General features: G+C 38.5%; 1 protein-coding gene across 3 annotated transcripts in view; it reads left to right on the top strand.

The window, feature by feature from the left end:
* ENAH (ENAH actin regulator) overlaps positions 1-22,079 on the top strand; it is a 130,556-nt gene that overhangs the window by 22,300 nt on the left and 86,177 nt on the right. For all 3 annotated transcript variants that reach the window (XM_056852811.1, XM_056852813.1, XM_056852814.1), the window contains exon 2: positions 21,541-21,706. In XM_056852811.1, coding sequence (XP_056708789.1) covers positions 21,541-21,706 — 166 coding nt within the window. The remainder of the gene's footprint in view (positions 1-21,540; positions 21,707-22,079) is intronic.

A 22,079-nucleotide genomic window follows, 5' to 3' on the forward strand; every position in this document is an offset into this window, starting at 1 on the left:
CCAGGTGAGAGCTGTCATCTGGACTCCAGTATTTAAGTGTGGTGGTTTGCCCCTGTGTTACCTACTGGCTGGTGATCTGTTCGGGGAAACAGAATGAGGCAGCAGATGGTGCCACGATGATTAGGGTGTGGGGCAATTTATTTAATGATATATAAAACTAGTTGTCATCTAAATACTGATGAGAGATGACAGCAAAACTCTGGATTATCTCATTAGGGAGTCTTATATGTAATTTCCCCCTATACTGAATAGCATCAGAGACACTACAGAACCCCTTGACACGCCACACAGCAAATCCTGTGTAGCTGATTCCTGACTGTCAAAATACAATCTTTATAGTTCATTCATCTGATCTCTGAATCTTAAATTTTTCTTTTTTGATTCTTAGAAAACGACTCCACTGTGGTCTAGAATTCAGAAACTAATCATTCTGGAAACAGCCACTTTTAACAGTTAAAAACGTTTGTTCCTTCATCAAGAAAAAAATGTCGGTTGCATGTTCAAATGATTGGAATCCACTGCTTGATAGGAGTACTATTGAAACTAATGTGAGCTGAAATTACTGTACTTATATTTCTTCATCAGATACACTAATTGAAACCATACTCGTCTTTGAACCATACACATTTTTTACAGTTTCTTAGGACCACAGTACATCAAATAATATTTGTGAAAGATATGTATTGCCACTGAGTGAAAGTTTCATTTCATTATACTTGTGCTTATTCAGTGTTAAGATTTTTTTAAAATGTTAGCAAGCATCTATGCATGACCCCTGCCAAGTACATTTCTGATAGTGGTTCAGATCCATCATGATTAAGTCAGTTGTGGTCATAAGAATATAAGAGGTGCCCACTGCAGGAGACCAGTGGTCCAAGATGTTGTCCTGGAGTTGTCCTGGAGGGCATCCAGTTGTCCTGGAGGGCCAAAAAATGTTCCACTGTCTTTTCTTTGGCTTTAGTACATATGCACTGCATGTTGTGAAACAACCCTGGCTCTGTGGTTCACCAAGAACTGTACACATTAGTTTCAAGTTACGGTGATTTAGACCTGTCAGTTTATTTACCTCATGCCACATGAGTGTTTATTTACAGTTAAGATTTTCCCATTGGTGTCATGACAGATCTGCCATCCTTAGTTGAAGTGGTAATAAAGTTGCTTTAGTTTCGGCCCTCGTACCACTATGGAAAATTTGTGCTACATCTTCTGTCTAATAACATACTCATTTAGAAGCAGTAGTGATTTTGCAATTTACTGTCTCATAGTTTGACTTTATCAAGTAGACAAATAGTTCATAATTGCATGTAGATGTTTGTATATTCTTCTAATACACTGTATATCACTAATCCATTTTTAGAGCAAAGTATATCTGTTGAGAAGGATTTTAAAATTAAAGTGCCTTTTGTTTAGTGAATAACTGAATGTATTATAGCTAATTTCACTGAGACATAATTAGCAGTACTTGTGTCTTTAATCTTGCAGCTGTGCCAAATGGCTGAGAAGGCAGATGCAGCTGATCTTTCCACCTGTTCAAGATACATTTTAGTTCTCTGTGAACTCTTCTCTGTATTTTATTTTTGTATTGAGCTCAAAATTTTGTGAGTGCAGCTACCCTGGAAACATTATTTTATGAAAAATAGCATAAAACTGTCCAGCCACCAAACAAGTAATATTGACCACTCTTATCATTTCACACTGAGATTACTGGAGTTCTTTGTAGCAGGAGAAAGTTGATGCAGCCACTTCTGTCTACAAGGTACAGCAACCATGTTAAAAATTAGAGCAATGTCCCAACCTCATAGCAGTTACATAGCAGTATTAAGTGCAGCTCATCTGAATGAATTTGTTTGATGCCGAATAGAAAGTTGATACGCTTGTGTCTGCTCATCTCTTTGTGAGAGACCGAGGCAGAAACTCCTTAATTGTCATGGTAAATTGCCATACCAAGGTAGACTGTATTTATCTGTGGTGATATGAAGGTGCAAGAAATGAAATGTGGCTTAGGTTATTTTTGGAAAGAAAGGTAGAACATGAACCTTGAATTCCAAGTTTCATCAAGGCTTGCAGATCTGGACCCGTTTTTTCTGTTCCTTCAACTTCATTTATGACTCACCAGGCATTTGTTTTTTCGGCTAGGTTCCCTTCAAATTCCCGCCAATCCAATTCTCGTCCCCCCATCTAGTTAAGTTATTTTCTTTGTGCTTATGCAGTGAATTTTGTTAGTCTGATAGTAACTGGCACTGTAGCCACTGTTCCATGTGGAAGTTGCTTGCAGAGTGCCCCACAATAGCAAATTAGCCTGTCTGGAAAAGCTTAATTCCTTTACTGAACTGTACCTACACTTCCTAGTAGTACTGCTGCCCCAGCAACTAATTCTGCATTTGTTCAGACATAGCTTGCAAGGAAATACTTTGCAGCTCAGAAAAAAAATTAAGCGCCTTCTTGCCAAAATAAAGACAAAATAAAGCTATTAAGCAGCAAAATGAACTATTTCTTGCCTTGGGCTAAATTGTTTGTGGTCTTATCCCAAGAATTCTTCTCTGACACAAAAGATTATTCATTTTGAAGTTACTATAGTATGCAACATTTCTTGTAGTGGTAATTCTGATAAGCAGTTCTTTTCACAGGCTGCTCAGAAGCTCTTTAAAAAGCTCTTAAAAACCCAACACGAACCAACACATGTGCACAGTGAAAATGAATCTCAGCCTCTATTCCTGTGAGTGTCACCCTTTCAAACTTTCGTTCACAAGTTCTGTTCCCATCTTCCATAATACTTGTATCTGCCATACAAGAACGTGAATGATTAAATATTCAGTTTACAGTTTAATGTATTTCTCAAAGACAGATTGGTCCTCTTAATGAGCACACAATACCTTGGTATAGTACTGTGTCAGGGGGAAATATCAGTATTTAGCACTATGGTAACATATGTTCTGTGCTAAGTTCTTTACCAGGCACCAGTTGTACAGAATAAGCAGGCTGATTCTGCTGTTTTTCACAATAGACAAGGAGTCATGGAGGGTATGGAAGCTCTGACCACTTAAACTTACTCAGCTACCTTCCTAGCTTTGATGGTTCATTGGGTGTTGCCGCCAACTTTCAGGCATATCTTTGCAATCTTAGACTAGGTTGGGTTTTAAAGTTCAGATTCTCAGGAATCTGAAACCTGTGCTTGACTTTCTGTACTTGCATAGAATACCACCACAGGCTTTTGCTGACTGGATTCTTGCTAAAGAGTGATAGCTAACAGTTGCAGTTTTGGCTCTGTTTCCCCACCCACCATGGCCAAGCCTAATCTGTCAGAACTCCCAACCAACATGTAGAAACCAGTACTGTGTGGATTTCTATTTTAATTGTTTCATTTGTGCCTAAATTGTCCTGCAGCATTTAGTAATTGTAGAGCTTCTCATGGCCTTTGTAATTCCCAGTTAAACCGCAAGATGTTCAGATGACAGGGCTGGATTCTGAATTTCTGGAAGTAGTCAAAAGCAAATGAAGCTGGCAGAAGAGTCACTAAGTTTTAAAATGTAGTGGAGCAGCAGCAAAAAAGGTTACAAAGTATCAATTTACCCTGTAAATGCCTTGTTTACATTAGTCTGAGAAAAGCATGGTAAGCATGCTGTGATTGCTGATTGCTCACATACATGTGTATACATGAAGCTACGTTATCCCAGTCACCCCATTGGTCTGTTAAGGTCGATGCTGTCTCTTGACAGGCAGTGGCTTTCCAGGGTCTTTCCCATAACAGCCATCCCATCCTTTTAACTGGAGATGCTGGAGATTGAGCCTGGGATCTTCTGCATTCAAAGCAGATTTTCTGTCACTAAACCATGGCCCTTCCCTCATGCTGTCCTGTTGCAGGTGCTGCAGGTTGATTAACTTCAGACTTTTGAAGGAACTGCTAAAGGTTCCCCAGAGCACACTACCACTGCTTTGCATTATTATCTGAACAATCTGGGTCAGATCTACTAAAGAGTTAGCAGGGTCTTTCCGGTGCTTAAGAGTATTATAAGGCACAGGCCATTTCCTTTCTTTGTGTAGGAAAGAGATGGGTATTAGCACACATCTGTTTTAGAAAAGTGCTGCTGCTTTATGATACATACTGTCCAAAGCCTGGCTTATAATAATGCGGCTAAACCATGTGCATTGAAAACATTGCGAATTACTTGTCAAAACAACATGCTAGACTAGTTTTGTCTCAGAAATTAGACACCACCATTTAAGTAACTTTCTAGCAAAAAGGCACAGCAGTATGTACTGTACTGATGTGGAATGAAGACACAGACAGTTCCATTTAAGGCCTCTCATTTAAGAGCTGATTTGAAATATGCTCACCTTTATGCACACATTAGATTATGTGTGTGTGTACAGTCATGGAATGATAAAAAGGAGCTACATTCATGAGACACAGTAGAAAGGCATGTGAAACATTTATCGTAGCATAAGTTTTTTTGTGAACTAGAGCCCACTTTGTAAAATAACACAAGCAAAAAGAGTTGGAATGCTAAAAACATCAAGACAAAGAATAAGCATTTCTTCAGATATCTGGGGTGAAAAACCAGCCAGGGCAGCAGCTGGGCTGTTGGATGACAAAGGAGTGAAAGGATTGGTAGAAGGGTATATGGCAGAGAAACAATGAATTCTTTGCATCTCTGTTCTCTGTGGAAAAAAATGTGAGGCACATACCCATGCTGGAGCTGCTGTTCTTGGGAAATATGTCTGAAGAACTGATCCAAATTGAGATGAGAGATGAAATTCTAGGACTACTGGGCAAATTAAATACTAATGACTCTCTGGGTCTAGGTGACATGCCCAAGAGTTCTTTGGGAACTCAGATGTGAAATTGTTGATCTAATTAGCATATGCAACTTTTCACTAAAATTAGCCTCAGTAGCAAATGGTCACACTGATATTTAAAAAAAAGGTCTAGAGGGGATCCAGAAACTTACATGCCAGTTAGGCTGACATCTCTTTTAAGTAAATTAATAGAAACTTAGAATTATTAAGCAAAGCCTGCTGAGAAAAGGTCAGCATGGCTTCTGCAAAGTAAAGCCCTGTGTCACCGATGTTTTGTAGTTATTTGAGAAGGTTAACAAGCACATGGATAAGGGTATCTGAATAGACAAGTTTCCAAAAGATTATTGTAAAGGTCCCTCACCAAAGACTTCTGAGTAAGCTTAGTGATCATGGGGTAAAACATGGGGTTGTCTTATAGATTTAAAATTGGTTAAACAGGAAGCAGATAGTAGGAATAAATGGAGAATTCTCACAGTAGAGGTGAGAAGTGGGGGTCCACAAGGATCAGCCTTGGGACCAGTACTTGATGAAAATGTCAGCTCAGTTTGCATCAGCAATGGAAAAAGGCAGACTCCATGCAGTTTATATCTCTGGTATGACCTCATTTTGAATACTGTGTACAGTTCTGATTGCTGTGTCTCAAATAAGAGATAGCAGTGCTGAAAAAATGTAGAAAAGAGTGACCAGGATGATTAAGGGGTTGGAGCACCTTTTCTGTGCAAAAAGGCTAAAGAGTTTGGGTTTTTTAGTTTAGAAAAAAATAACTAGACAGGAAATAACAAGGCAGGATTATAAAACTCTGCATGTGGTGGTGAAAGTAGATAGAACAAACTTCTACCACCACAATACCCAATTATGTTAATAGGCATTACAGACACCAGACTTAAAACATTCAAAATATGAAAAAAAATAATAAATGAATGAAAAGAATACACATGGGTTGTTCAAACATCAGGCTGAGTAAAGGTACAAAGAAAAGGTGAAAACATGCACTCCCCTTTCCTTACATTCAGTTCTTATCCTAAACAGTGTTTAATTAGGACAGGCTGGTATTTCTGAAAATTGCTGTACTTCAAAGTTCAACATTACCTTCATTCTCATAGTTAGGACTTCTTCCCCACTATCTCTCACCATGTGGACAAGATAGAGTCCCCAGGTAAAGACTTCATGGTTTATGCCTCCTTGGTCAGAAGCAGTAAGATAAAAGAGTTTCTTCCCTGTGTTTTAGGGATTTGTAATTTCTCTTTGGGAGAGTCTGTCCCCTATACCTGGGGCACATTGTGTCTAGCTCTCTGTCTCTTTAGGTGTTACATTCCAGCATGGTGTGAGATGGTAAACCATTGTCCTACTGAAATGAAACTGAGAACCATCAGCACATGTAAGCACTCAAGTATCCCAGCCCCCTCCTTTCTGTCAGCTACAAATTTGCACCTGGATTCCAGTTTGTAAACAGAAAGTAGGTCTAAATGGTTGGATTATTGGGCTGAGTTCTAGGGTGGAAGGCATGTCTCCACTTCAGACATTTATACTTTTCTTCAGCTTATTATAGCTTTTTCAGCCACTTGAAATATTTCACTATTCTGCAAGCCAAACAATTTTGTCATCAATTATCCCTTGTTCTAATAGAAAAGAGCAAGAGTCTAATAGCACCTTAAAGACTTAACAAAATTTCTGACAGGGTATGAGCTTTCATGAATAACAGCTCATAGCTATCCATCGTGATCTATCCCCTTCTAATATGTTGGTTCTTATCCCAAATGTATCTATGCCTTTTTCTGGGTTATAGAGATCCCCCCTCCTTTTCAGGTGATTTACTATGGCTATTATATACTGTGACATATTATATGATGAGATTGAAACACTATTCTTGGCAGATAATTCTGAAACTGAGAACATAATATTTGGTATCTGATGAATGGAGTTTTGACTCTCGAAAGCTTGTACCCTGAAAATCCTGTTGGTTTCTAAGGTTCTAAGGTCTTGAAACTAGCTGTGTAGAACATGATGGTGGTCTTGAAAATGGATAGTCTTCAGAATTCTATACATTGATTATGGATTCCTCCAAAAGTCGATGCAATTACTTCATTATTATTACCATTTTGCTTATTTAGTATTACTTGTAGTATTTACTGCTACTCAGAATTGGCTTAAAAGGTGAAAGTGTGAAAGAATGCCTTGCCTATTTTAACACAACTGTATCGAAATGATAGTACTGTACAACTATGCTTCTTCTCAAAAATTATAATTCTTTAAGAAATATGAAATGTAATTTTACCAACCTGAAGATCCTGCATGTTCAGACATGTTGCTTTTGAAATGTTCAGCATGTATTCCTCCTGAGATGGAACACTTCTCATGATTGGTTCTTGTAGGTTATCCGGGCTGTGTAACCGTGGTCTTGGTATTTTCTTTCCTGACGTTTCGCCAGCAACTGTGGCAGGCATCTTCAGAGGAGTAACACTGAAGAACAGTGTCTCTGAAGGACAGTGAAGTGGAGAGACACTGTCCTTCAGTGTTACTCCTCTGAAGATGCCTGCCACAGCTGCTGGCGAAACGTCAGGAAAGAAAATACCAAGACCACGGTTACACAGCCCGGATAACCTACAAGAACCAATGAACTCTGACCGTGAAAGCCTTCGACAATACTTCTCATGATGTTGTTTCATTTGGGCAATCAGGGCCCCTAATTCATGAATTACTGGAAACCATTCACAAAACTTTTCTTAAATATTGCATTGTCCCGTACTACAGAATTACAAATTAATTGCTATTCTATGATGAGTTATTGTAGCTCATAGATACATCTTTCAGGTTTTTCCTCAAAAAGCATTTTATGAAAAATCTTATTTTTTTTAAAAAAAACCATAGTTTTATACACCAAGGTTATAACATTTCTGTACAAAACTCAAAATAATGCCTATGAAAAAAGGTTATTTGCTTATTTTATAGTCTGCCTTTCTTGCTGAAACTCAGGGTGGATTACAAAATTAAATAATGCAATAAAAGCAGTTTAATACCGCAGTATAATACTGCAAACAGTGTCATGTAATTGCCTAAACTGCTCATACATTAAAACTACAACTGTATTACCTTTATAAAAATGCCCTTCTGAGCAATTTGATTTTACACGCTGTGGAACGCTAAGTGTGGGAGCCTTCCCGATCTCATCAGGCAAGCCAAGTGGGAGCTGCTCAGGCATGTGCAGATGTTAATCTTACCCATTTGCAGGGTGGCAACTTAAAAAAGCTTTGCTCAGATGAGTTGATTGTTGAACTGGAGCATACTTGGAGAGGTGTTCCAGGAGGTATGTGGGTCCTAGGCCATAGTTCCTAGTAGTAGCTGAGCTATGGCATTCTGTACTAGTAGAAGTTTCAGTTCTTTTCAGGGGTAGATATAAAGTGCATTAGAATAGTATAGCCTTGAGGTTACTGTGGCTTGGGCCTTATGTGACTAGATTGGCTGGGTCATCCTCTGGGCCAAACGAAGATGGAAGAAAGCATTTTTTCACATCAGGATTAACTTGGATTAATTTAGCTACTAGAGCAGTGCTGGCTCAAGTATAATCCCTATATTCTTAACAGAGTTGGTGGGGATCAGCTGAATCCCAACAAATATGGGAAGCACAGTACCCTCCAAGGTCTCAGTCTTCCTTACCATCATCAAATCAGTCTTATCATGATTCAGTTTCAGCTATTTGACCATTATAACCAGGCACAGTGTAATGGGAAGACCTAATTACATTGTTTTAAGGTACAATACTCCAGCTTAATTCTATTAATGTAAAACCTTACTGCCTGTTTTTTTAAAAAGAAGAATCATAATCTTACTGTAAATATGATAAAAAAATTCACATAACCAGTTCAAAATCTAAAATTATGTTATGTCACCATATAGTATCTGCAGCACAATAATCAGATACTCTCCTGAATAGGTATGTATTCAGTCTCTCTCTCTTTTTTTTAATAAATATTCAGTCTCTTAAATATTGGCTGGGTTGTATTTGAGATGTGAAGACCTGAAAAATTGTAGTTTTTTTTCCTCAGTCTTCTTCCCTGAGGGTATTTTTAAAAATATTTTCCAGTTGGGAAAATAGAAATTGTGGTGTGGGGTGAAAAGTGTTCTCCACTGCAATGAGCACAGTGTGTAATGGTTTAACAATACTGTTTTAGTTGTCCTTTTTTCCTTAAAAATGTTTGTAATTGTGTTAATAACTATGTAAAATCTGTAGCATTAGGAAATTACAGTATAGAGGGATTGTGGAGGGGCCGTGGCTCAGTGACAGAGCCTCTGCTTTGCATGCAGAAGGTCCCAGGTTCAGTCCTTTGCATCTCCAGTTAAAAGGATCAGGAAGTAGGTGATGTGGAAGACCTCTGCGTGAGAACCTGGAGAGTCACTGCCAGTCTGAGTAGACAGTACTGACCTTGATGGACCACGTTTAAGGCAGCTTCATGCGGCAGCTTCATGTGTGCATAACTCCCAGGACCCTTGTCTGATTCAGATTCCAGCATCTTCTGCAGCTTTTGGAAATAATTGGTCTGCGGCTTGAAGCAGAGTTTCCAGAATAATTCTTTGGAAATGCCCTGTTTCCACTTAAATTCCATAAGTCCTATTTGAAAAGGTGTTCCTAATGTGAGGAGGGATCCTCATTATGTAGTGTGCTATGGGGGAAGCGTCTGAGTGGCAGGGCAGCTGGCAGAAATTGCCACTTTTGTTAGATTTTGGTCCTTCAGAGATGAAATGTCTGACTTCTGCTGATTTCTGCCTTCCCATTGCAGTAGTCCCTTGTATGGCATCTCCCATAATTCTTTAATGTCCCTGGCATAATACCAATGGAATCCTTCCACATTAAACCTCAGCAAACAGCAAAAACAAACAAAAAAACCTTGTGAGTTATTGTGCTTTTTGTGCCAATGTTGCAGATGTTGCAGTTAGAATTTTTCTGTACCTATTTGGCTTCCTAGAAGCTAAAATGACTAAACTTTGGCTATTGTACTTTGGTCGTATTATGAGAAGACAAGAGTCACTGGAAAAGACAATAATTCTAGGAAACAATGAAGGCAGCAGGAAAAGGGGAAGACCCAACATTAGATGGATTGACTCTATAAAGGAAGCTACAGCCCTCAGTTTGCAAGACCTAAGCAAGGCTGTTAATGATAGGATGTTATGGAGGACATAGATTCATAGGGTCACCATGAGCCGGAAGCAATTTGATGGCACTTAACACACACACACACACACACACACACACACACACACACACACACACATGTGGCTTCTCTTCAATAGAATTTTTTCCCTTTCAAAAATAAATTTGCAGTATCACAGTGATTACCCTCAGTGTAGCTGGGATGGAAGTCCAGTACATTGAGGCCACTTTCATTGTCCAATATTGGATTATATTTTTATTATATGGTAATGTTGGAAATTGTGGATTTTTTACTTTTGTTGTTGAAATATTGGGATGAGCTTTCAACCAGCCATCTGGTATATTTTACAGCATTGCACTGAATTGTTTGATTTATTCTTAGAGGTTTTTTCTTGTCTCCCTTTTGTATGGATTCTTCATAGTTCGTATAAAGCTTTTTGTAGTGTTGCCGTCAGTAATTACATGAATGGCTGGTACCTCAATTTGTATGAAGAATGCAGTATAAAACTTCAGTTTTAAAATTATTCACTCCTGTGTGTTTACAGCTCATCAGATGAATACCAAACACTTTGGTGAAAATTAAAACTGCTTAATCTGCAGTTGGTATTTGGTAAATAAGGGGTTTTATTAAAAAAGCAAACAACTGATTGACATCCCCACAGAACTCTATTAAGCAAATGATTCAGTTGAACATATGAAGGAAGAACAAGACTGATGTTTTTCATCATAAAATTAAGCCTGGTGTGTTTTAAAATACTTGAGGAAATGTGGGAGGAGAATAATAATTGCTGCACAGTACAAAAGAAAACACTTTCCTGTTATAATTTTACCCACAACAGTGGTAATAGTATTAGTGGTGTTCTGATAGTGTTGTGTGGTGTGGATCCCTTTTCACTTTGTTGTAGACTTAATATAAAACTGTGTTAGAGCTATGGACCTGTTCTCAATTTTATAGTAATCTTTTAGCTAGAGAGGGGAAAATATGGCATGTAGAGCAAAAAGTAATAGGTTGGATGCCGGCTAAATTTTTGGCTAACAGAGGTTATTTTCATCAGTGGAATGGAACTTCTGTTTTCTGTTGCCTGTTGCAGACCTCTGATCTCCTGAAACGCTTCTCTGGAGGACTGGGACCATTTCAGGGAACTCAGTGAGCTGTAGTAGGAGAGGGAAGACAGATAAATTTCATTCTTCTGAAGGAAGTACTTTCCTTTAAAAGAAACTAAACTTTGGATCCAACCCAAAGTCTGTTGTAGCTATGTCTATGAGAAGAATTAAATTGTTTTATGCTTAATTGCTTTATTGCTTAATTGAAATTAGTTACAGCAGAGCTGTGATAAGGTTAAAATGGAGGTCAGATTGTATAGACATAACCCATGAATGGGATACCTTCTCTAACATTTTCTTGTAAGCTACTTTATACAGTTTGTTCAAGGTTGTGACAAGGAAGTTATAAAGTTCACTACACAGAGCCATGATTTCTCATGAATTCAAAACTGAGAATGCCAGCTGATATTCCCCATAAGATTTGTTTTCACATCTTCTGTGACCTTGATTGAATAGTTAACTGACAGCATGCACTTTTCACCTTGATTGTGAATGTCCAAAATGACTAACTGAATGAGAAATGGTTCCTACTTCAAGTGCTGATGTCTATACCTTCTACCTTTCTGCTTTTTCTGCGGACACGGTGCTTGCAGCATATTCCCATGATGAATGTTGTAGAGTTTAAACTGGAAGATGTGTGGCTGGAAAATGAACTAAAAGCTCCCCAGGTATGAGTGTACAGGGCTTTTGCTTACAGGAAGTTTCTTGCTTTCTGATATTATTTATTGATTTAATTCATTTGTACCCCACCTTTCTCCCTATGGGGACCCAAAGTTGTGTACATTATTCTTCTCTCCCTCCACTGTTAACCTCTATGCCACATTCACCATGGGGACAAGCAGTGAAGTCACTATAAATACATATTTTTCTTAAGTTGTGAAGTAAGTCTTGACTAATGTAGATTGATACCAGAACCTTTGCTGTTTAAATGTTGTTGAGAGTTGGTTAAGATCAAGTAATGAACTGTTAATAGTTCATAATGTTCTAAATTTGAAAACATTTTAGAGACACTAAGCATAGCATGAACAGACTGCTGGACTTGATGGGCCTTGGTCTTACCCAGCATGGCCTTTTTTGTGTTCTTATGTTAGCAAGCTAGATAGATAAGGTTACTTGGTGTCCTTATGGACAACCCAGAGCCTCTTTTTCCCCCAATTGTTTTTTAAAAAATGAGAGTGGCAAGCACTGTATTTATTTTCTGCCTATGCTCCTCTGACCTTCTAGCCAACAGGCAGCTGGCATAGGTGAACTCTTTTAATCAACAGAAGATTCGTATTTAAATATTTTTATTATTTTTCACAACATAACAGAAATAAACATATCTCAACAATATACTCAGTTATAACTACTTATGTACTTATGAAAAGAAAACTCATTACTATTACTGAGAATATGTTATCTATACTATACAATACTATCTACTATATATGACTTCCCCACATCTTCAGTCACTAATTTTACTGGTTAACAATTTTGCATTTCAAATTAATTTCTAATCCTTATTTTCTTTCTTTAAAAAAGGTAAAGGTCCCCTGTGCAAGCACCGGGTCATTCCTGATCCATGGGGTGACGTCACATCCCGACGTTTCCAAGGCAGACTTTGTTTGCGGGGTGGTTTGCCAGTGCCTTCCCCAGTCATCTTCCCTTTACCCCCAGCAAGCTGGGTACTCATTTTACCGACTTCGGAAGGATGGAAGGCTGAGTCAACCTTGAGCCTGCTACCTGAAACCGACTTCTGTTGGGATCGAACTCAGGTCGTGAGCAGAGCTTTTAACTGCGGTACTGCAGCTTAACACTCTGCTCCACGGGGCTCCTTTTCTTTCTTACAGACTTGCTTTAAACTATCTATACTACTTCTATAAGTGGTTTAAAATCCTACATGGTTATAATATCATCATCATTGTCTCTATATAACATTCTATTATTCTGTAGTAAAGGGATTAGATCAATACACAAACAAAATTTCCCGTTTAAAAATTCATCAGAGTAAATCCACCATGCCTCCCTTACACCCCTAAATTAAGCATCATCTTAGCCGTTTTCTTGTTTTGGGAGGAGATCTGCCAGTCCTTCTTCATTTCCCAATTTTTTTTCCATTTTCCAGTGTAGTAGCTGCAATTCTGACCTCTGAAAATATGAAAGAGAATCCCGATGATTGTATCCATTGGCGTCTTGTTAAATTTTCCTGCAGCATCTTGATAAAATCCTTCATCATGTCTCTCTCCATCGCTGGCTGCCAGGAGATGTTTTCTTGGGATAATAATATTCCTCCTGCCAACAGCAACTCAGACAAGTAGTGTGTAGAGGTATTGAATTCTCTCATGTTGCTTTCTCTCGTTGCCAGCTGATCATTTGCAGCCACCTCTTGGGAGTTAAATTGTTCTGATTCATTGTCATGATTTTCAGTTTTTATTTCCACTTCCATGTAGCATTCAGTCATTATCTCCGTAGTAGGATCTTTTATTTCCATCGGCATAGTCATTGTCATGTCTTGGGTCTTCATATCATAGATCTCCTCAATAATTATGTCCAGTTTTCTGTTGATTGATTGATATAAGTTATTCATCATTCCAGCTAGTTGAATCATTTGTTGTGAGAACGCGTGTTGTTTTTTAAAGACTAAATCTTGTTGCATTGCAAACATGTCCATTTGTTTAAGTAACATATCTTCCATCCTCTTGTTTGACATATCTGCTTGGATTCTTATATGAAAACGGGCTTTGTAATTTTCAAAATACCCTCAATTACGCTTCAGAGCGGCACGGTCAGAAAAAGGGAAGTAGACAGGAAACTGCAGTATCATAGACCCTGTGTCGTCTCCACTCAGTAGTTAAGTGGTAGGAGCAATTTGATGGTTGCACTGGGGAAACTCACTTCCAGTCTTACGATGTGTCCTGTCTTTTCGATGGTAGCAAAGCCCTTCTTACTATCTTCCGGTCCTAAGAAGCGACATGGCTGGAGGACTGATTGAACCGGAAAGAACCAGAAGTGTGTATGGGGGAGTTTTCGTCTCCCTCCCTCCCCTCAAAGCCTTTAATTGGTAGTTGTAAAGTCATTCAAAAGTCCCATTTATTGCGCCTACTCACTGATCAAATTGATAATGTGTTTGTTCGTTTAATGACGTTTATTTATTTAAAGAGTCTCGTTACGTTGGGCAGGGAGGCGCGGTTTTCGTAGGTATTTTTATCGTCAAATTTTCTCAATCAAGGTAAAAGCAAAAAGTGTCTTTTTACTCACTCTGACTTCCAGAGGTGAGGCATCTTGTTCTTTTAATAGATTCTTTGATGTTAATGGATAGAGAAGGTCAAAGCCTAAATCCAAAGAGTCGTTTGTGGCATTGGTAGCCCCTTCGGTGCCGGCGGGACAATGTCCAAATCTCCGAGAGGCTTAATAAAAGCTCTCTCAGAGAATATGGGAGTCAAACTGCTCTGACGGCTGCAGGGGAATTCCTACTTCCCGATCCACTATTTAGAACCGGGTTGGAGTGCTTTTTTGCACTCCAAATCTAAACGACTCTTGGTGTCTCTCGGGAGCTCCCAAGAGACAATGGCGCTCGGACCAAACGCTCTACCGGAAGTCTAATCAACAGAAGATTCAAGGTGCTTGGCAAGTTTTCTGTTTATTTAAAATTCTGTTTATTTAAAAGCTTTTTTAAAAAGTGATCAAAGACACGCAGTTGATTGATTTATTTTCAAATAAATATCGTTACTTTGGAGTGATCCAGTTATTCTGTGTGTAAGTGGAGGAGGGAAGATGTTGAAACACAGACCCTGTGGTTCATGAATGAAAGCTAGAGAGAAGTACTCACATTTATAACTGTCTTACTGAACATGAAGTTGTAATAATATCTTAAAATCATAATGAATTGAATTGTTTCATAACAGATTTGGGGGGGAAAATAGCGTAAGTATCAAGCTTGTTGATAGTTTAAGGATTTTAGTTGTAGTTCTAATAAAGTGATCGCTTTAAAAATGCTTGGTAAGTTGATCAAATCTTGTTTCTTTTTGTGACTGGTCAAATTGCTAACCTTAGACAAGGCAGATGTGTATAGTCTAGTAGCCACGGTGAGTTCTGAAATACAGTGAACAAAAACAAATAGACTGCGGAGCAAAAGAGCAGCATCTAGAAAAGCTGTTCTTGGATCTTACTTGCATAAGCATGAAGCTTTTCTTTTCCAGACTGAAAATTTGAATTTATGCCTGCATGACCCTACCTGTGGAGGAAACGTGTTAAATCTGAAAATATACAATGGCTGCAATAGGTTGTGTAGAGGTTTTCCTCACTGACTCTGCCTGAGTTTTGCAGTTAGTCTGCTACATTTTTAGAATGGGTTCAAGGAAGGAAAGAATTATAGCATAAGGCTAAGCTTTCAGCTGTATGTTTATTTTAGGGAACCGATACATTCTTTCAAGACTACTCTCTGACTTAATTAGATATTGGAGCATTGCTTGCAAGCTTCAAGTCTAGTTGTGCTCTTGAAGTTCTTGAGAAATTTGTTTGAAATACCTGTTGAAGGGTTACTTGTTAACCATGAGAATTTTAACAATGTCTGACAGAGAGAAGCGAATAATTATGCAGCTGCCTATAGCAGTGTAAGTACATGTCAATAGTTTTTTGTTTGTGACAAAGTTTAAAGATAAGGTCTTCCTAAGGAATCATAGGCCTTTAAAGTTCTGGATGAATTTTAGAATGTTTTAATAGCAAGGGGGAAGAAATTAGTTTCTCTCTGTAAATATTTCAGAACTATGGATTGTGAATTGTTTAGCAAGATAAAAATTTATTATAATATTAGAAGAAATTCTCATCATATGTGATTATCTGTAAATTCTACAAAACTTACATGACAGTATGTTTTGTTCTGGTCTCTTAAGACAATTATGTACTAATTTCCAGTTGAAGATTAGGCAAAACACTATACACACTGTTGCTGTTCTAGTTTTTAGCAAAGAATAATATCTGAACCGTTACTTCCTATGCCTGAGAATAGAAGACTGTTTTGGGTATTCTTGTATTCTAAAAGTTGTTCAAATTTTTATTTAAATTATACAAAATGGAGAAATGCTAGGTTTTGTAGTGAAATGTCTTGTATGTCACTTAATTTTGTATGTTAATTTTGTTTGGAAAGCCAATGTTTTGCACTTCTTTTAAATTTCTTAAAGTAGCAGATTTTAATTAACTGCTCAGTTATGTCATTTGTTACTCAATCCAGGTTAGTCATGTATTAGCAAAAATTAATTATCCCATCACTAATAATGCCTTTCTTATGAAGTAGTTTACACTATTTCATAGTGGAGAAATATAGTGGCTAAGAAAATTTTCTAAAAGTAATTTAAAATCCAAATTATACTGTTCTAGTACCATGGATTTACATTTTGATTGAACCAAGTAAAAGTGTATGTGTTGAAAATCAAGGCTTCATTCTATTACCATCTTCCAGATCAGTCAAATTATTTCTTTTAGAAATCTGTTTGGAAAATTTTCAAGATTTCTTTAGTGCACTCTCCTTGAGGAGGCTGTACTGCTTGAACTTAGATAATTTTCTAAAATCAGTCTTCCTATCTAACTGTTGTACTGTTTTTTAAGTGACTTATTGCTGTAGAATTGATTTCTGCAAAAATGGAAAAGAAGGGTGTGAACTTTAAGTGACACCAAGCTTTGTTTTTTCTGAATCAGCTCCTAAAATTACGAAGGCGGAATGAAAGGTAGTAATAGTAGTAGGCATGTTTGGCATTTCAGGAGAGGAAAATGCATGATATAGTAATGGTTAAGCTAAACAGAATCTATGGGATGCTTAGAATCATGACTTAGATAAATGATAATCAAATTCTATTTAAATTATGCAAGCAGCCCATTCCTGAAGGGGGGGCGAAGCTCCTTAGGAGCCAGTGGTGACCCCGTGTCTGCGTAGGTGCCACCTTATAAGGTGGCATCTACGCCAGTGCGGGGCAAACAAGCTGGTGTCAGGGAGCCACCAGCCCCCATCCCCGGTGCAGCCATGCACCAGCAATGGGGGGGCATTCCCAAGGAGGAGCTACCCTTGGGCAGCTTCCTAACCCCATTTTCCCCGGGACACCCCCTTGAGCTGCAGCGGGGCTGCGCCACCTTTTTTAGTGGCACAGCCTCATTTTGTTCAATGGGGCACTTCCCCCCCCTTTTTAGTATTTTTATTTTGTAAACCTTTCTGAGCGGCTCTGCCACTCCTGGTCACCATAGATCTCTCCCCCCCTCTTCAGGATTCTCCCAGGTCCCACAAGATCTCACATTCAAACATCGATAGGACTTACCAGTTTGTTCATTCCTGACTCTTCTGTTCAGTCATTCTCAGCTTTGTGTGGGTGTGATGAGACAGACCTACAATTTGAATTAGTATATGCAGAAGATGTTGAATACAACTAAATTGAAATTGCTGCTTCAATGCAAATAACTGACCCGTACGCCTTCACTGAGGATGGAGATACAGCTCAGTTTGTATCTGGAAGATCTACCCCTTCCCCTTTACTGACTTCTATGTTTAAAAAAATAACATTTTAAAATGATAACATCATTTTGGAGAACTACTTGCACCAGCTTTTTAAAGGCCAGTATGTAGAGCTGTTCCTCAAATGTCATCTAGTTTCCTGTAGATGATGTTTAAGAAATAAAATAAAACTTTTGAATAGGAGAAATTCAGCTCATGGTGTGAAATTAGATGAGCTTAACTCAGTATTTTAGGGATAAACTAAACTTTGAAATAGTCATATTGTGTGGAGTTGGCAAGCTGTTTAAAGGCCCCTCCCCCCCCCCCCATGACTTAGGCTGCACTTAACATTTTCCTCTTGGTTTATGTTCCTTTGGCATAATCTGAGTTAGGTCGTGTGACATCCCTTTTCCCAATACCTTGTAACCAATGTATAGTTGTCCCAGAGCTTCACTTTGACATGCATGTTTGTTTTCATGGGAGAAAATGATTGCCGAGCAGTAAAATTCTTCAAATATTATTCTGAATTTTCAGAACATAACTGTCACTCTCACTCCATGCGGGTCCCACATCGCCAGGAATCAACTTTCCCAGGGTCGGTAATGGAGGGTAGGGTGATGATAGTCTTAGATCTCCCTTAACCTTCCACCAGTGTATTGTGCTTAGACATGATGAATTAAGCTGAAATTCTGTCCTTAAAAAAATGTTGTATTAGCATATCAAGATAACTGAAATTACCTTTTCCGGCTTTATGGAAAAGTAATTAAATATTACTCTTCTAGCTAGGCTTTGTGTGGTTTATTACTGACAGTGCAAATGCCATTCGGCTGTTGATTTGATGTGCCTACCATTTATAGCATGCATCTTCAGAGCAGCCTCTGAGTGCGTTTGCAATGAATAACATAGCTGACATATGTTGGTGTTCTCTAAAATCAGCCTTAACTAAAATAACTTCCTCTACATAGATCTGTACTGAAGGATATTAAGTATGAGTAAATACGCAGGGTAAGCTGTTTGTTTTTGTAGTAAAGATTGGTAACAGAATTGTGGTGGAGAGATAATTAAAATTCTTTGCTCCTTTTAGCATAGTGTGTGTGTGTGTGTGGGGGGGGGGAGATAATATTAAATGACAAATACATGTTAAACTAATCTAGTCAAAATCTAGAGCTTTCTTGGTGGAAGCCAACATTTCAAATTTGAATCAAATGAAGGAAGCTAGCGCAGACTGTGTTCACAGCAGTGTTAGCAGCAAGCAAAAGTGATAAATGCATCAATGCTGCTACATTTATATTTGACAAGCAGGGGCTTATGGGATCCATCCTTTTCTTGCTTCTCCTGTCCCCTTCTATCCCTTTCCCTCTCTTTTTGCCCCCTGCCTTCTCTTTCTTCTCCTGCCCCCATCAGCTCTTTCTCTCCTCCTTCCATCCTCAGTGCTTCTCTTACTTCCCTTGCCCTCCAATAGTTTCCCCTTCTCTCCATTTTCCTTCCCACCTCACCCCCCCTCTTCCTGGGCTCCCAAGTGGTGGCAGCTTTGTTGCCTTGTCCACCACCACCTTCTTCCCTCCCTGCTGCTTCTCTGGTTGCTGGCGCATGTGCCCGCCTACTTGCTTCCTGGCTTGGCCACCCACCCACCTGCAGCATCAGTGCCTCTGCCTGCTAGGCTCACTCAGCAGTGGCTTTCCAGCCCTCCCACTACCTCCTCCATTTCCTCTGTCACCTCTACCAGCCAGCAGCAGTGCCTTCTAGCTGTTTTGGTGGGTTTGACTGTTTATGGCAGCTGAGATTTCGTGACATATCATCACGAGATTTTGGTCCCCCCCCCCAAGCATATTAACTTTTTTAAAGTTTCTAAAATCCCCATCAGCTGTTTTCATTTTTGGCCCTAGTTTGTACAAACAACCCCCCCCCCCAGTCTGTACCTGGCCCCATCATGTGGGTTTTTCGATCAACATCCTGAGGTCCAGGTTCAGCATTAGATGTATGATGGTGTTTTTAGTGATTGGATGAAAGTTTGTCTAGTCTTGTGTAGTAAACCAATTTGGTAAGGTGTTTCCCAAAATAGCAGGGTTACATCTTTCAGAATAATACTATCCTAAATTACTACTATAATGTATTCCAGAAGTCCAGGACATGCTATGACTAAGTAATATGATATTGGCTTTTTTCTTATTCAGCAACATTTGTCAATTTTTTAGCTATGTAAAACTGCACATTTGCACAGTTGCATTCTAAATCACAAATGCAAGAATGTTTAAAGACTAGGCAATGTTCCGTTTTTGTTCAAACTTTATGTTCAAACTTTCATGTATAGAACACTAGCATTTGCTTGCATAGAATGCCCATGTTTGTTTGTGCTACGCTTTAGCTCTTAAAATAGCATAGAAGATTTTAGTTTTATTCAGCAATTATGATTGCTCTGAGGATGTGTTTTAGAGCTAGAGAAGAAGAGGTTGTGACTAAATCAAGCATGTACAAATGGCTTGTGTTTTACCATCCTTTATGGATGGCATCAAATGACTGACCTAACACTTTTCTTGCTTAAATAAGGGCTTTGTACACAGGGCATTTCTGTTGATCTAGAAGTGGAAGGATTGTTGAATCTAAAAAAAGAGCTAACCAAATAACAGCTGGGAAACTGTGCGTCAAATACCACAAACTAGCTTGTCTCACTCATGACAGATGTCCTTGTCTTTTTCTTTGAGGCTGAATTAAGTTACATTATTTGTAAGTTTTCATTCTTAATATCAGATTTTAGTTCAGTATTTCTTGGCTGTGTTTTGTTGGTCGTTCTTAGATATTTTAGAGTTGATAGAAGGATGGAGCTTGAATGGGTAGATATTTAAATTCGGTAATGTGTGTAACCATTTTTATTGGGTTATGTATGGTGTTGACAAAATTGAAACTATTGTTGAGGATAATCGTGCAAGAAGATTTTATCATTCTTAAATGGTCTTTCAGAGAGAAACAGTAAATATCCTTTTTTAGTGAACTGAGATTGTAGATGTGTAATGTCTGCAGCAGACTTAATGCAGTCAAAATGAAGGAAATATTTTGCTATTGATGTTGTGATACGTGTACTTGCCAAAAGGATATAAGTGTGCATCTGTAAATACAACTGGCTGCATCCAGCCAAAAAGCTTGCAGAACAAGTTGGTGGAGTGGATCTCCCACCCTTCACCAAACACCCTGCTCTCTGAAGGTCAGGAGAACCCTGTAAACAAAATGCAGCACAGTATGGGGTACTTCAGTGACAAGGAGGAAATCAGGTTTCTCCTCCTCCTTCTGCTGACAGCTTGAGTTCCTTTGGAAGTCCCTAAGAAGTAGTTGGTGTAATTAATGAAAAGAACTATTTCGTATCAATGCACTGACCTAAATTATTGCTTGGGTACCACTTTGTGTACTTAAACCAAGAAGTAGAAGGAGTGGTTTATAGATGTCCTAAATGAATAAATGCTGATTTTCTAGGTTAAACAGAAAATCCATGGGTAGAAGTATTTTACTTCCAAGATCAAACATTATAATGAAAATATATTATGACAAATTATGAATAGTTATAACTCTTATTAACTAACCACATGGGTGTTTTTTTCTCTGTGTAAAAATACTCTGTCCAGCAGTTACCAGCCTTTGTTTCTTGAAGGTTCTGGGAATTAGCCTCCAGTTCTCCACAAATAACTTAACACTGAATAGTGGCCCTTTTCAGGTTAATGTCCTCACATGTGCAGAGGGAGCCAAACAGATCAGTTACTTTCACAGTTGTGCCTCCTTCTCTCCATCCCCTCTGGGTTCTGAACAGGTATAACTGAGCATCACAAAAGGTGCATTACCGGAGGTTTTGTATTATGCTGGTAGGTAGTATAAAATGTTTGAGTGCAAGCCATTATTTCTAATTGTTACAGCAACCAGCCTTAATTAATTGTTGTTCAGGAAATGCTTGAAATACATTAGCCTCTCCATTTGCACTTGTAATTTTTACAAAGCATTATTTAAGCATCATGGTGCCATCCTTACCCTTTGTATTTGTTTGTTTTAACAGTGAACAGAGCATCTGCCAAGCACGAGCTGCTGTAATGGTCTATGATGACGCCAATAAGAAGTGGGTGCCAGCTGGTGGGTCCACTGGATTTAGCAGAGTTCATATATATCACCACACAGGCAACAATACGTTTAGAGTAGTTGGCAGGAAGATTCAGGATCATCAGGTGAGTTATCTTGACCAAAGCAATTAAAATGGTATTTACAGTGCCATTTAACTTTAAAAAAATGTAGGCCACTGAGGTTTACGTTGGGGGTTACCTAAATATTCTCACCATAAAGTCAACAGCACTTAATCGTGCAAGAAGCAACTATGTACCAGCTGTCTTTCTTTCATTCACTGAAAATAGGTAATGGCGAGCTGGTCAAGTAGTGGTAGCAGGTGGGACAAACTTGAATTTCATATATTGATAAACTAGTTCCTTGGTGCAGGCTTATAGTTACACTTGAAAAAGAACTCCATTAGAAGGATTTTTAATACTGCAAGTAAAGATAAACAGGGTGTCTTGTCTTACTCACACTAATGATATGGTTTCTTTA

Source organism: Euleptes europaea, chromosome 7, assembly GCF_029931775.1.
Source record: "Euleptes europaea isolate rEulEur1 chromosome 7, rEulEur1.hap1, whole genome shotgun sequence".
Lineage (NCBI taxonomy): Eukaryota > Metazoa > Chordata > Lepidosauria > Squamata > Sphaerodactylidae > Euleptes > Euleptes europaea.